General features: G+C 41.6%; 1 protein-coding gene across 1 annotated transcript; it reads left to right on the top strand.

The window, feature by feature from the left end:
* Window positions 1-415: 415 nt before the first annotated feature.
* LOC120519558 (coiled-coil domain-containing protein 124-like) lies at window positions 416-14335 on the top strand (the record flags this gene model as incomplete). Its single annotated transcript, XM_039742511.1, has 2 exons — window positions 416-558; window positions 13065-14335. Coding segments are annotated over 2 exons (348 nt in total), but the record flags the coding sequence as incomplete, so codon positions are not given.
* Window positions 14336-15367: the final 1032 nt, after the last annotated feature.

Genomic DNA, 15367 nt, shown 5'->3' with positions numbered 1-15367 from the left:
AATAAGAAGAATAATAAAAAAAATCATTACTCCGAAAGCGAACAGTATAGGTCATTTAGTATATGTGTACCAAATTTCAGGTCAATAGGTCAAACGGTTTGCGAGCTACAGGTGATTTAAAATCCTGGACAGACAAACGAACAGCCACGGTAATGTTCCAGTTTATTTCTTATACTTTCCATAATTTTTCATGACAAAGAAGTAAGATTAATTGGTCTGTAATTACTAGGATCCATTTTGTCTCCCTTCTTGAAGATTGGAGTCACATTTGCAGTTTTCCAGTCCTCATGTACTTCTCCTTTCTGAAGTGACTGCTGAAATATGCCTAATAAGGGTTTATAGATTACGCCTTTTCATTTCTTTCAATATTCCATGGGGTGATTCAGAAAGTAAAGCAGCATAGTAATTTTGTAAGGCTAACTTCTCATATGCTTTTACCCCTGCAGAAAAGACAAAGAGTCATTTGGATGCACCTTTGGAAGAGAATATCAACCGCATTATTCCCGAAGAAGGCAGCGTGGAGGCCAGGACCATAGAAGATGCCATCGCAGTGCTCAGGTCAGTGCCCATCTGTTTCACAAGGAAAAAACTGAGATAAACCACTGAGGCGTTCATCAGCTAGGATGTGTTGATACAGTATATTATATAAAAAAAAATCCTGGGACGAGATGTGACTTTTTCAGAGAGATACTTTCAAGTCCAAACGAGACAAGACTTTGTGCCAAGAGATTTAACCACGCCTGGGGCCGGAAATAAAAGACAAAGAGTAGATGACAAAGTAGAACTTCGTAAAGAGGTTCCAAAACTTTGGCGTGATACACATGCAGAGCAGGATAGAGATAACGACAGTACTAAACTTCAAAAGTCTCTAAAAAATGATTACATTAGATTATTTATTTATAAAAGCACATTTTAAACAACAGAGGTTGCGCCAAAGTGCTGTACAAAAAGCATAAAAATAAACCCAATACAAACAATCATGCAAAAGCAGATTAATAAAACAACCAATTGTAACATCCACCACAATCCCATCATACACAATGAAAGACAGAAGAAAACAAGTAGGTCTTAAGCCGACTAATGATAGTAAATGATAAAATAAATGATAAAATCATAGTAAAGATCGCATTAGCGCAAGCAAACGGAAATTATTACTCTGTGAAATAACGTAACAGCGAAAAGAGATTGAATATATTGTTCGGATTTAAACTTTAAGCCGGAGACTTGTAGAACATCTAATTTGTGTTGCTATCAGGGAAAAGTAGTGTTTTTTCCCCAGTGAAGAGGCAATATCCACGTGAATTAAAAGATTTGTTGTTTGGTGAAAGTGAAATCCACACACGCGAGTGGCAGAGTCGCAAAGTGGGTGGCACGTAGCGCAGGCTTGGGGGGTTGGCGAGTGAGGCGAGCAGGGGGTGAAGCCCCCTAGTTATACTAAAATTAGTTTTGGCATAATACTAGAGTTTAATTTAAACCACAAGGGGTGTCGTGAAGGAGCAATATCAGCACCACTGCCTCAGGAATTAAGCATCTGAGGTGCAAATTCTGTGCCCAGTTGCAGTTTGGGTACAACTTGCACATTATCTTTGAGTCTGCTAGAGCTTTTCTCCAGTTTTCTTGGTTTTTCTGTTGTAATCAAACACAGTTCCATACAAAAGTCCAGACACCTCTGGCCAAATTGTATATTTTGTTGACATATGAAGTAAAGAAGAGTAAATACAACTCTGACAACAAATAAACTAGAACAGTGGCATTTTTATGAAGTGTAAAGAGTACTTTACTTTAGAAGAGTAAACGTTTGAGCACCTTTTGAGTTTTCAGGTCCTTGAACTCACTAGGCCGTTAGTCTGCTCTGGTTTAGCTGATTAGATCTGGTCAAGAGTTGTCATTACATAGCCTTACAAAATAGTTTGACTTTTCGAACATTGTGCAACACTCATCAATCATGGATTCTTCAAAGCAGCTAAATGAGGATCTGAAAATGAAACTAAGTGATGTCTACTAAGCTTGGAAATGCTATAAACAATGTAAGAGAACAGACAACACCATGATGAAGATGTGTGGGGCACCACCCTGTTAACCCCGTATGACTGAATATTTTGAAGTAAAGAAAACACACAATAATTGTTAAAAATGTCTTCTCAGACACAAGTTGATAACAAAACCGATATAAGATGGCGGAGAAGAAGTCCGGCGGGACTGGGTGGACGGACGTCGGAAGTGACATCAGTGGTGGTAAATCTGTCTATCTTCCAGTCTGCAGAGGTAGGAAGAGAAAAGTTGTTATTACACAGCGCCAACCCCTGGCGTGGTGGGTTATTATATCACCCAAGCTGTTAAGCTGTCCACTATGCGCACGTGCGTTACAACAGATGTCAAAGCGTTTTGAGCTAGCAATTTCCACGGCCCAAAACGGCAATAAGGAATAATAGTTAGGGGCAACCAGTGTATTCAAGCCACAATCTGGAAGACCAGGACAACTGTCAGAACAGCAGGAAGGGAAAGCAAAAACCCCAAATCACGGCAAGGGACCTGCCATGAAAGGAGTTGGTGGTGCACTGCACTATTATGCAAACGTGGCCCGTATGAAAGAGCCATCAAAAAGAAACCTTACCTGCAATCTCATCACAAAAAGTCTTCTCAAGTGTGCAAAACAGCATCTTCACAAGGTAGGGATTTTAGAACCAAGTGCTGTGAACAAATGAAGTTAAATTTTGAACTGTTTGGCCACATCCACCAAAGGTCTGTTTTTGAGGAAAAATGGAACAGAATCTGAAGAAATGCTGCATGGTCTGGTAGGGTTTGTTGTAGCTGAGAAACAATTCTTGAGGAAAGCTAACATGCACAAGAGACTGTCATATAGAAAAGTTCATAAAGCATGTTGTGAGGACATATAGCAGAAAATCTTACGGACTGATGGGTCCAAATTTGAACTTTTTGTCTTACGATGATGCCAGTGTATCTGAAGAGTTGCCAAGAAGTACGCAAATGGGCTGTCTTCAGGCTTCTGAGTGGCACAATCCAAGCTCTGTTATGCTCTGGGATTTCATTTCATTCAGCAGTGTACGGGATCTGGTTAAAAGCGATGGAATGATGGCTGCTGATATATGTGCCTAAATTTTGATTGATCTTTTCCATACCTTTGGGGAAAACAACTTATTGGCGAAAGCATTATCTTTTAACACGGTAACGACCCCAAACACAATTAAGACCTACTTGGAGCAGAAGTCTGCAGTTTGAACACTAATGAGATTAGGTTGGCCACCTCAGAGACCCAAAGTCAGCACAATTAAAGACGCGTGGGATCACTTAAGCTGGGAAAAGAACAAAAGGCAGGCATGCCAAAGGACAAGCACTGACCAGACGACTACTTTCAAAAATGATACAGCAGTGGACCAATGTGAATTGCTCTGTTTTGATGTTCTAAGGGATGCCACACAGAATTCTCTCTAACTATGTCAGTTCCAAGCTAAGGGTTGTACAACTCTGGCCATATCTTATATATAAACATCTACATGTGGAAGTGTGTGTGTCTGTCCGGCCCGGAAATGAGCCGTGGAGTTGGGGTAAGGGCTCCATCTCCGAGGATACACTAGCAAGGCAAGCACATCAGCAAAGCGAAACCTCCGAAGAGAGATTCACTCGCTTAGTGGCTAACACAGAAGCGAGGCGAGCACATCGGCGAAAATGTATCTCTTTTACATTTCTTCCGTCACTAATACACAAACGATGCGAGCACGTCGGCAAAAGGAGACCTACAAAGAAAGACAGCCGCTTAACCACAAACGATGCGAGCACGTCGGCAACACGAAACCTCCTAGGAGAGAGGTGCCCAGAGTAGTCCCTTTCAATTACCTTGACATCTATGCATTTCAATTTTTTTTCTGACGATTTCAAAAGTTTCTAGGACCCCATGCTTTTTACAGCACGGGCTTACACAGCTAGTGACATAATAAAAACATTAAAACGGCTTTCAGTTGTGAGATCTCAAAACTTTGTTAGTTTGTTAATCTGGTCTGGCATAGCTCATTAAGTATTAGTCTGGTCAAGAATTGTCGTAAGGAATTGTCAGCTGAAGAACCCAGTAAATTCTTTGACTCTTCAGAAATTAACAACCTTGGGATCTCCTAAGCATCTGGCTGAAAACAGGAAAAATCATCTGACTGATGCCTACAGAGCAAAGGAAGAATGTCAAAAATGTATCAAAGTGCTTTCAGGTAGCATTTTCCACATTTCAAAGTGTCATTTTGTAAAGCAGCTAAAGAAACCATAGAGGTCACGGCAAGATGTGGAAGAATAAGAAAGCTGACAGACAGAATTGCTTGTATGCTTTTCAGAAAAGCAAACGAGAACGCCCATGTGACCGCAAGGAACCTGTGGAGAATGGCATGAGGGTGCACTGCTCTCCTGTAGACATGGCCATCGTGGGAGAGCCACCAGAAAGAAACCTGACCTGTGACCATCGCAAAAAACATTATCTGCAAAAAGCAGAAAGGCATTTTGAAACCATGTGCTTTGGACAGATGAAGTTATTAACTGAAATCTTTGGCCACAAAGGGTTTTTTCAAAGAATAAAAGGAGCAACATTTGACGAAAAGAACACCATAAGTATGGCACCAGGAACTTGAAGCTGAACAAAGGGTGACTTCTACAACAAGACAATCCAAAACACACTGCCATGAAATACCCCACAAAACATGAGATGAACGTTTTGAATGGCGCTCATGGTCCCCTGACTTGAACATCATTGACATTCTGTGGGTAGATCTTAAACATGCTCTGACAGCATTAGAATATCTCACAACTGGAAAGTGATCTTGCTTGGGAGTACCTCAGCACAAAGTCCCAAAAACTGCTGCAAAAGGCCCCACAAGTGGAAGGACCCATCAAACTGGGGCATGCAAAACATAAAGACCAGATAAACAATCATTGTAAATAAAAATAGATTTATTTTACAAAACTGCTGTGACACGAAGGAAGCTCTGAGGAGCATAAAAGTCAGAGGTGGAGTTGCCTGAAATAGACAATTCAGAGTAAATATGTCCCAATACAGATTCTAAAAAAAAAAAAGGTAAAAATAGAATCATAATAATAATCCAAAAATACAAAAAATTAATTGCACGATAAAGCAGAAGTATTAAACCTCAAGGGGCTGTGTGCTTTCTCAGCCTTTATAGTTGTGATCCCATGGGACATTGACAGTCATGACTGGGATGGACTAGTGCAATGTGGAATCAAAACAACAAAATCGGTGAAAATGTGCATTGTGTTTTTTTTATCCAACAAGGCAGTGTTCATAAATAAAACCCATTACTCATCTGTGGGAGTTAAAAGATCAGTCCATAAATAAATAACTTGATACTTCGTCGTCGTCGTCTTCTTCTTTTGGCTACTCCCGTTAGGGGTTGCCATAGCAGATCATCTTCTTCCATATCTTTCCGTCCTTGTCATCTTGCTCTGTCACACCCACCACCTGCATGTCCTCTCTCAGCACATTCATAAACCTTCTCTTAGGCCTTCCTTTTTCCTCTTCCCTGGCAGCTCTATCCTTAATATCCTTCTCCCAATATACCCAGCATCTCTCCTCTGCACATGTCCAAACCAACGCAATCTCGCCTCTCTGACTTTGTCTCCCAACCGTCAAACCTGAGCTGACCCTCTAATGTCCTCATTTCTAATCCTGTCCAGCCTCATCACACCCAGTGCAAGTCTTAGCAAAATAAATAACTTGATCCAAGAAAGGCAAAAATCAAGGTTAAAACACGGTTAACATCTGGATGCTCCCCCCCTCTCCCCATTCTCCTGCGATACCCCCCGCCTCTCCCGCTCACCTATCATGTTTCCACAGCACGGCACAGACCCCGACAAGCCCAATACCCACTTTGACTCGCATCACAGCCACCTCAGTGAATCACCATTGAGAGAGAAAGATACTTTATTGATCCCGAGAGAAACTGAAGTACCAGTAGCGAAGAATTATACCAAATAACAAATACTTTACAAATAATGGAATCACAAGCTGGTATATACAATAATGCCAGTACAAATAATACTATACTACCAAAATGACAGGTGGCACATAATGTTAAAGTGACAGATACTCAAATGGCATCTCTCTGTTATAAAAAAAAAATAAATAAAAATTTTGCAACGATACGAGACTTTTTTCCTGTGACAAGACGTGATCTTTTGAAGAGAGACACTTTCACGTCACGTGAGACGGTCAAGTCACGTCATACTTGCAACCTTTGGAGCAAGTCCCGTAAAACACATGTAGAGCAGTTTAGAGATAATGGAAGTAGAAAAATTCGAAAGTCTCACAAAAATGAGAGTAAACATCGCATTAGTGCGAACAAACAGAAAATATTATCGGTGCAATAACGGAACAGCGAAAAGAGATCGAATAGTCTTTGAGGATGTCTGGGGGAGAAGAGAGACAAGGCAGTGAGACAAAAGGACAGCTGCTGTACAGGCTTTTAAATGTTTGAAGCACCGCACAAGATGCAAATCATGCGGCACGGCAGCAGCTGAAAGCCAGCAGCTGATCGAGCAAAGGGGAGGTAAAAATAGCAACTGTTATTTGTTTCTCATTTGAACACCATTTAAGAGGGGTTTCGGAGGAGCGACTGCGTCTCCTTGGGGTGTATTCAGCACCCCTTCTTCACAACGGTGCATAGCGCTGGCGATCAGGGGTTTAGGGTTAGGTGAGCAAAGTGCAGATCTCGTGGCACGGAGGCAGCAGCTGATTGAGCAAAGAGGAGGTAAAAAAACAACTGCACCGTTTAAGAGGGGCTTTGGAGGAGCAGCCACGACTCCTTGGAGTGCCTTCTGGCCCCCTCTTCACAACGGCGCATAGCGCTGACGAGAAGGGATAGGGGTTGGCGAGCGAAATTTAAGTAAAATAAAGTGACATGGCCTCAGCGGACAGGGTAACATGTTAAAAGTGACACGTTCTGAAAGGTTAGACAGTAGTGACCAAGAGGTGAGATATTAAAGGTAGTGCCTAACTAACACAGTTAATATAATGTATGAGCAGAGAAGCAGCATCAGGGCCAGAACTCAACCACTCATTCCCAAACCCCTTTGCTAGGAGGAGTTAAAGTTTCTAATGGCTCAGGGCACAAAAGATCTTTTGTATCTGTCTGTAATGCAGTACTGTGATAGCAGCCTTGCCACTAAACAAACTCCTCTGCTTAATTATGGTGGTGTATAGTGGGTGATGTTCACTGTCCGTAATAGATAGCAGCTTGCATAGTGTCCTCCTCTCTGAATCTGTCACCAGAGAGTCAATTTCTACATCAACCACAGATCCTGCTCGCATGATCAACTTGTCAGTACGCTTAGCATCTCTCTCCTTCAAGTTACCACTGCAGTACACCACAGCATAGAAGAGAGTACTGGCAACCACCGACTGATAGAACATCTGCTGAAGTTTCTTGCATATGCAAGAAAAAAAAAATAGAGCTGGCTTCACCCCTTCCAGAACACAGCCTTCGTGTTTTCTGACTAGTCCAGCGTGTCATCCAACTGCACTCCAAGGTATTTTATTGGTCTTGACTCCCACTCCACATACCTACGGTAATCCAAGACCATCTCCTTGGTTTTGGAAATGTTCAAAAGCAGTTGGTGTGACCAACACCATCCCATAAGGTCACCTACCAGACCCATGAACTCCTCCTCCTGTCCACCCCTGACACACCCCACAATAGTAGTGGGATACTCAGAAGCTGTGTGTCCATCGTCCTGCCCACCTGCCTTCGGTCCTGCAGGACTCCTGGAGCTCTCAATCGCAACTGCTTCTACAAATTGCTGTTCTCCTCACTCCCTCACTTGTCCATTCCACTGGCTTATAATCCCGATCTTTTCCCTGCTCTTTGCCAATTTTTCCCATTCTTGATTTACTTTTTTCTCTCTTTTACTTTCTTTATCGTGATTCTTTTCTTAACAATCATTGGAGTGTCAGTGAGGAACAGTAGAGCCAGTTGTACCTGCATATTAAATAAACAATCAGCTTGTTTCCCCAGTGAACACTAGACAGCAGCCCAAACCCACAAGCCTGTCCCATACTGCCAGAGACCCCTCACACGCAGCACCACAGTAGGGGACTGATGGCCAACTCTTGATGCCAATAAACGGGTGCCCCCCGCCACCCCTTGGAAACCAAAAAACAAAGCACAAAGAACATGTTAACACCGGCATGGATGCTTGTAAATACAATTATATGCGAAACTAGTTAAAAACAGAATAATGCAAATAGTAATCAATAAACAACAATATAAAAAATGGATCAAGCATGGACAGAAAAAAAGATGTAAAAATAGAATTTAAATATCAAGGAAGAACAAGGTACAAAGTCTAAAACAAAAATTCATAAATTCCTTGCTGACTATAAAAACACTTGCAAGCCGTGATTTGTGCCAAATGGGGTGTTACCAAGTACTGAATTAGTAGGGTGCCCAAACTTTTCAAAATGTCATATTTACTTTTGTTTGTTAATATTTTTTAGTTCATCAAAAAAAAATCATAATTGTATGTTAACATTATTATAAAAATGCCATTGTTTTAATTTGTCGTCTTGAAGTTGTAATGACTGTTTTGTACTTCAGTCAGTCATTATCCAACCTGCTATATCCTAACACAGGGTGATGGGGGTCTGCTGGAGCCAATCCCAGCCAACACAGGGCAGGAACAAATCCCGGGCAGGGCACACACCAGGGAGAATTTAGGATCGCCAAAGCACCCAACCTACATGTCTTTGAACTATGGGAGGAAACCCATGCAGACATGGAGAGAATATGCAAACTCCTCGCAGGGGGGACCCAGGAAGCGAACCTAGGTCTCCTTACTGTGAGGCAGCAGCACTACCACTGCGCCACCATGCTGCCCTCATACTTCAGTTTTTAACAAAATATGTAATTTGGCCAAGAGTGCTGAGAATATCTATCTGTCGTGAAGGCTAGGGGGCACCACTGAGCCCCAAACCCCATTCACGAGCACACAAATCAGTTTCACATTCAAATAAAATGGGTATTTATTGCAAGAATACCTTGTAAAAAAAATACATACAGGTTGTCTGTCCTACTTTCACTCGTCTTCTCTCTCTACCACTTTACTTCCACTTCTTGTAGATGATTGCTACCTTTCTTCCTCCCAGGCTCAACTGGCCTCAACAAGGTCTTGCAGTCTGTTTTATTGAGGACACAGGAATACTTCTGGTGATGTCATATAGCCCATTGGGAGCACTTTCAGGTTATGAGAAAGCCAGGGAGGTCTTCCTCCAGCAGCACCCTTTATCATCTTCCAGAGACCCCTATAGAGCTGCACCTCCGGATTCCAAGTCCCATGTAGCCCTGCAGGTGTCAAAACTGGGATTCTACACGAGAGACACTGACACCTATTAAAGTGGGGGTTAAACTGCACCCTCCTGGTTCTTGGGATCTTTGGAAATCCCACTCAGGACAGGAATCATAAAACATTCTGGCATGGTGTAGTCCACATTTAGTCCATCCTTCTATTATAGTATCCCAGCCGGGTAAGGACTCCACCTCCTCCCTGGGTGGGACATCCATCCATCCATCCATCCATCCATCTTATAGTGCTTTTCATGTCTGTTTGTCTGTCTAAAATTTAGTGCCTTTATTATCTATGTATCTGTTGATTGATGTTTCCTGTCTGGCAAATACAATTTTCTTTTTTTGGTAGGAAGATTGTAATATATATATATATACAGTATAGATATATAGGGTGGTCCAGATCCGATTATGCAATTTTCATTACACTGTAACTTATTAAGTTTATTACATAGAGAATTCACAAAAATGTATTTTTGTTGCCGATAGATGGCAGTGAAATCAGTGAATTAATTCAATGTAAGTCCATTTTCGTTTGTTACAAGATATTTCTAACAATTCTTTTGTATTGTTTTCCTGCATTGCATTAAAAGTTGCATAATTAGATCTGGACCACCCTGTATATATACACACTCGGACACACACATACATATTTTAGTGGAGGTGGCATGGTGGTAATAATAATTCTTTGCATTTATATAGCGCTTTTCTCACTACTCAAAGTGCTCAGCAATTGCAGGTTAAGGGCCTTGCTCAAGGGCCCAACAGAGCAGATTCCCTTTTGGCATTTACAGGATTCGAACCGGCAACCTTCCAATTGCCAGTGCAGATCCCTAGCCTCAGTACAATGCGTAGCACTGCTGCCTTACAGTAAGGAGACCAGGGTTTGTGTCCCATGTCTTCCTTGCATGTGCTCCCCGTGTCTGGGTGGGTTTCCTCTTGCTGTCCAAAGACATTCAGGTTAGGTGGATTAGTAAAGGTTAATTTGCCCATGTTTATGTGTGTGTTGCATTGTGCAATTCACCCTGCAATGAACTGGCACCCTGTTTGAGTCAGGGGGTTTTGTTATTCTTGGAGAATCACTGCCTTCAGTCCCCCTTGGAGAATCACCAACGCATGTTGTAATGGGCTGATAGTGTTTGCTTAAAGTGCCTGCAGTGATTCTCCACAGGACACTTGGCTAATCGTACACAACCCTTTCCCGTTGAGTAATATTGTTAGTCATGACCCTGAGTGGCCATTTTTTTAGACAGCATGCGTCCCATAGTTTAAGAGCCTAAGCTGTAGATCAGTGTTTCCCAAACTCGGTCCTGGGGACCCCCTGTGGTTGCAGGTTTTTGTTCCAACCAGATTCCTAATCGGTGACAACACCTAATAACACTGAGCTCATTTAATTAGCTGGTATTGTTTTTTTCTTTTATTCGACATTCAGAAAAGCACAGCAGCATGATTTTTACATTCATAAGACATTTATTATTTCAGCTTTTGTTATATTTTGCCCTTTCTCTGTGCAGTTTTTTCCCCTTTGTTGTATCTTATTAATGACAGTTTAAAATGAGCAGATCAGACACGCAGGCTAACAACACTGAATAATCAAAGGCTGCAACTACTTTAGAGTCAGACCCACTAATTAGTAAATAATGGATTAATTAAACAATTAGAACACCTTGAAAAGTAGAATGAAAATCAAGATGAAAATACTGTTATAAAGAAAAAAATACATTATTCCTATATAACTGCTTGGTACCTTTTAGATAGATAGATAGATAGATATGAAAGGCACTATATAATAGATAGATAGATAGATAGATACTTTATTAATCCCAAGGGGAAATTCACATAACCCAGCAGCAGTATACTGATACAAAAAAAAAACAATATTAAATTAAACAGTAATAAAAATGCATGTATAAACAGACAATAACTTTGAATAATGTTAGCATTTACTCCCCCAGGTGGAATTGAAGAGTCACATAGTGTGGGGTCTCCTCAGTCTGTCACTGAAACTGCTCCTCTGCCTGGAGATAACACTATTAAGTGGATTCTTCATGATTGACAGGAGTTTGCTTAATGCCCGTCGCTCTGCTACAAATGTTAAGCTGTCCAGCTTTATTCCTACAATAGAGCCTGCCTTTTTAACAAGTTTGTCCAGGAGTGAGACGTCCTTCTTCTTTGTGCTGCCTCCCCAGCACACCACCGTGTAGAAGAGGGCACTCGCCACAACCGTCTGGTAGAACATCTGCAGCATCTTATTGCAGATTTGAAGGACGCTAAACCTTTTAAGAAAGTATAGTCGGCTCTGACCTTTCTTACACAGAGCATCAGTATTGGCAGACCAGTCCAATTTGTCATCCAGCTGCACTCCCAGGTATTTATAGGTCTGTACCCTCTGCACACAGTCACCTCTGATGATCACGGGGTCCATGAGGGGCTTGGGTCTCCTAAAATCCACCACCAGTTCCTTGGTCTTGCTGGTGTTCAGGTGTAGGTGGTTTTAGTTGCACCATTTAACAAAGTCCTTGATTAGGTTCCTATACTCCTCCTCCTGCCCACTCCTGATGCAGCCCACGATTGCAGTCTCATCAGCGAACTTTTCCACGTGGCAGGACTCCGAATTGTATTGGAAGTCTGATTTATGTTGGCTGAACAGGACCGAAGAAAGTCCAGTCCCTTGCGGCGCTCCTGAGTTGCTGACCACAATGTCAGACCTGCAGTTCCCAAGACGCATATACTGAGTTTTCTAATTTCTGTATTGTTCCCTAAACACAGAACTTGGGAAATATCAGTTCACTTAATTAGCCCAGGAGTTCAATTAAAAACAGAAGCTGGTTGGAACAAAAACCTGCAGCCACAGGGTGGCCACAGGACCAAGTTTGGGAAACACTGCTCTAGATTGTCAAGTATCGTAGGCCCTTCTTTGTTCCCTCTCCTCTTCAGCTCACTCCACAGGCTTTCAATGGGGTTTAGGTCCATGGACTGAGATGTCCACAGTTGGAAGCTTGATTTTAACCATTGTTTTGTTGATTTGGACAAATATTTTGGGGCATTGTCCTGCTGGGAGAAGCAGAGATGACCCAGTTTTTGTTTCTTGTAAGAAGACCCAGATTTAAATTTAAAATCTCCTGGTATTTCATGGTGTTCTGGAGTGTGTATAATACTGTATAAAATGATGCATATTAAAATCATACTTCTATGTATAATATACTGTATACTATATAAATATAAGTGACACATTTTTAACATTTTTGGTAAACTTCTGGAGGTTGTTTGGAGAATAATTATTACTGTTGTCTTCTTGTTGTATATTTTTATTCAAGTTTTATCTGTGTGTACTTTACCAAATCATATTCTATGCAGGTGAACGGTTTATTACAGTATTTACTTCAACAAAATCCCTGCTTTCTCTGCAACTCCAACAAAATGTGTTTGTAAGCTTGGTGCGTGCTGCAGCTATAATCACTAAGCACCCCCATGAGGAACCTTCATGCCGATCAGCGGTTGAGTGCAGGACATATACAGTCAGATGCAGGGTATAAAAATACACGTATACATTTTTATATATGCACTCACACATGAATTCTTTTTGTCAGTGTGCAGTCTTTTCATTTGGACCTTAAATCATACATTTTTCATACAGTATGTGATTCACATGAATACATCAAATGCACACAGCCCATCTCTGACTTCTCTCCACCTTTATTTTGTCCTTTTCAGCGTTGCAGATCAGCTCGACCGGCACCCTGAGCGGAGGATGAAAGCGGCCTTTACTGCCTTCGAGGAAGTGAACATGCCTCGGCTCAAACAGGAAAATCCCAACATGCGCCTGTCCCAACTTAAGCAACTGCTCAAGAAAGAATGGATGAAGTCTCCGGATAACCCCATGAATCAGAGACACTTGGCTTACAACACACCCAAATAAATGAAGTGGATGGGGTTGTCATCGTTTTCCGCTCGTGATCCTGGCGAGTGCCCTCTTTGTTTCAGATCAGGAAATTTCTGACGAAGAAACGGATGAAGAAAATGTAGAGAAATATTTCAATGCTTAAAGGAGAGACCGCCCAGTAAATATCCTGCTAACACGACCCGTGTCTACTGACTAGACTTTTTTATTTTTTTTTTCCCCCTCTCCCTTACTTATCCTACCCATCAAACCGGAGATTATACGGTTCATTTCATAAATAAAAGCCTTTTGACTTCTGACATACCCACAGAGGAAATGGAGATTTTTTTTTTCTTCTTCTTTTTGCACTTCATTACGCATCACCTGTGCGGTCAACTATATAAAAAGACAATTTTCAGGCAAGGAGTTCTTAAAGCCGGTGACAGTCGACGCTTTTGACATGAAATGGCAGTGTGTTTAATTTGGCTGCTTTCTCCTTCTGGTAAATTCATGTCAACGCGGATCATCTTTTCATCCCTGTACTTTCGTGAAGATGATAAGCATGAGTATTGCATTGTAAGGAAGGGACGGCCGCTCCTGCCTCACTTCTTCTGCACTTATCCGGTAGAATTTTAGTCCATTTGCTTGCGAGGGGGTGGTAGCCTTGACCCTCAACCTTTGTAGCCACATCAAAGCCACTTGGTGCTCAGAGACTGTTGGGTTCTCGATTTACAGAAGTAACCCAAGCCAAACCGTTTCATATTTTTATACCTTTTTTTCACCTCTGAATAGCCATTTCTTCATTTATTTATTTCTCGCCAGTCATTAGTGGTTTACATTCATCAGACAGTGGCTCTGTACTGATATCCAATATGGCAAATGGACTGGAATGTTTTCCCCTTTTGTGTGTGTCTAGTGTTACTGTCTTTTGTCCTGTTTTTATTGCCATTAGATAACCAGATGATGACTGTGGTGCAGTGTTGTAGGGTTGCCAACCAGCATCATACAGTAAGTACTACTTATCCTTTAGTAGCCTGTATTTAGATTTTTATATCGGAATATTTCTGTTCACATTAATATTGGATATTGTTACAAAAAAAAAAAATACAAACGGACAAACTGATGAACAAGATATTTTGGGACCTTCTTGGGGGCAGTGTTGTAGAATGAAGCTCGTCCTTCATGCTGCATGCACCTTCATTTGCCTCGCATGATGCTTTGCATTTTTAAATTCCCAAATGTTTTAGGTGTTTGTATTATGTATCATAAGCATTGTGTAAGAATTGCCGATACTTTTTGCTTTTCAAACATTTAGGGTGTGTGACGATGACACTGTTGGTGGCTTTAGAAATAAATATAATGAAAGTAAATACTTGTTTTATTGAAGTTTATATGATCTAAAATTGCTTTTGTTGTTTAAAAAAAAAAAAACTAACATTATTAATCTATTTTAGGATAGCAGCCAAAGCGTATCCAGGCCGTAATAGGGCTCAAAGTAGAAATGAATGTTGAACAAGGGCGTCAAGTTAGTCGCAAAACCCACATATGCATACTGTACACTCACTGAGAAGATCATTAGGATCATCTGTACGCCTTGCAGACATCTAATCACCCAACGACGTGGCAGCAGCGCCAGAAATCACACGGGTACACTTCAGTTCACGTTCACATCAAACACCAGAATCGGGAAAAAATGTGATCTCCGTGATAGAGATGTTGGCGGGATTGTTGATGCCACTTGTGCTGGTCTGAATATTTGGGATTTTCACACACAGCAATTGTGGTCCTCAGAGGTGACTTTAACAAGTTTCTTAATTAGAAGCCATTTATTTACTGCTATGCCAATATGTCTTTTTGGGCTTCATTTTAGTTAACTCGCTTGTTACAATTCAGAATCTTTAATTGCCTACCTGTTTTACTTTTTGGGTGGCGCAGTGGGTAGCGCTGCTGCCTCGCAGTAAGAAGACCTGGGTTTGCTTCCTGGGTCCTCCCTGCCTGGAGTTTGCATGTTCTCTCCGTATCTGCGTAGGTTTCCTCCCACAGTCCAAAGACATGCAGGTTAGGTGCATTGGCGATCCTAAATTGTCCCAAGTGTGTGCTTGGTGTGTGTGCGCCCTGCGGTGGGCTGGCGCCCTGC

This window comes from Polypterus senegalus, unplaced genomic scaffold (assembly GCF_016835505.1).
Source record: "Polypterus senegalus isolate Bchr_013 unplaced genomic scaffold, ASM1683550v1 scaffold_183, whole genome shotgun sequence".
Lineage (NCBI taxonomy): Eukaryota > Metazoa > Chordata > Cladistia > Polypteriformes > Polypteridae > Polypterus > Polypterus senegalus.
This window is presented reverse-complemented; position numbering and strand designations above follow the sequence as displayed.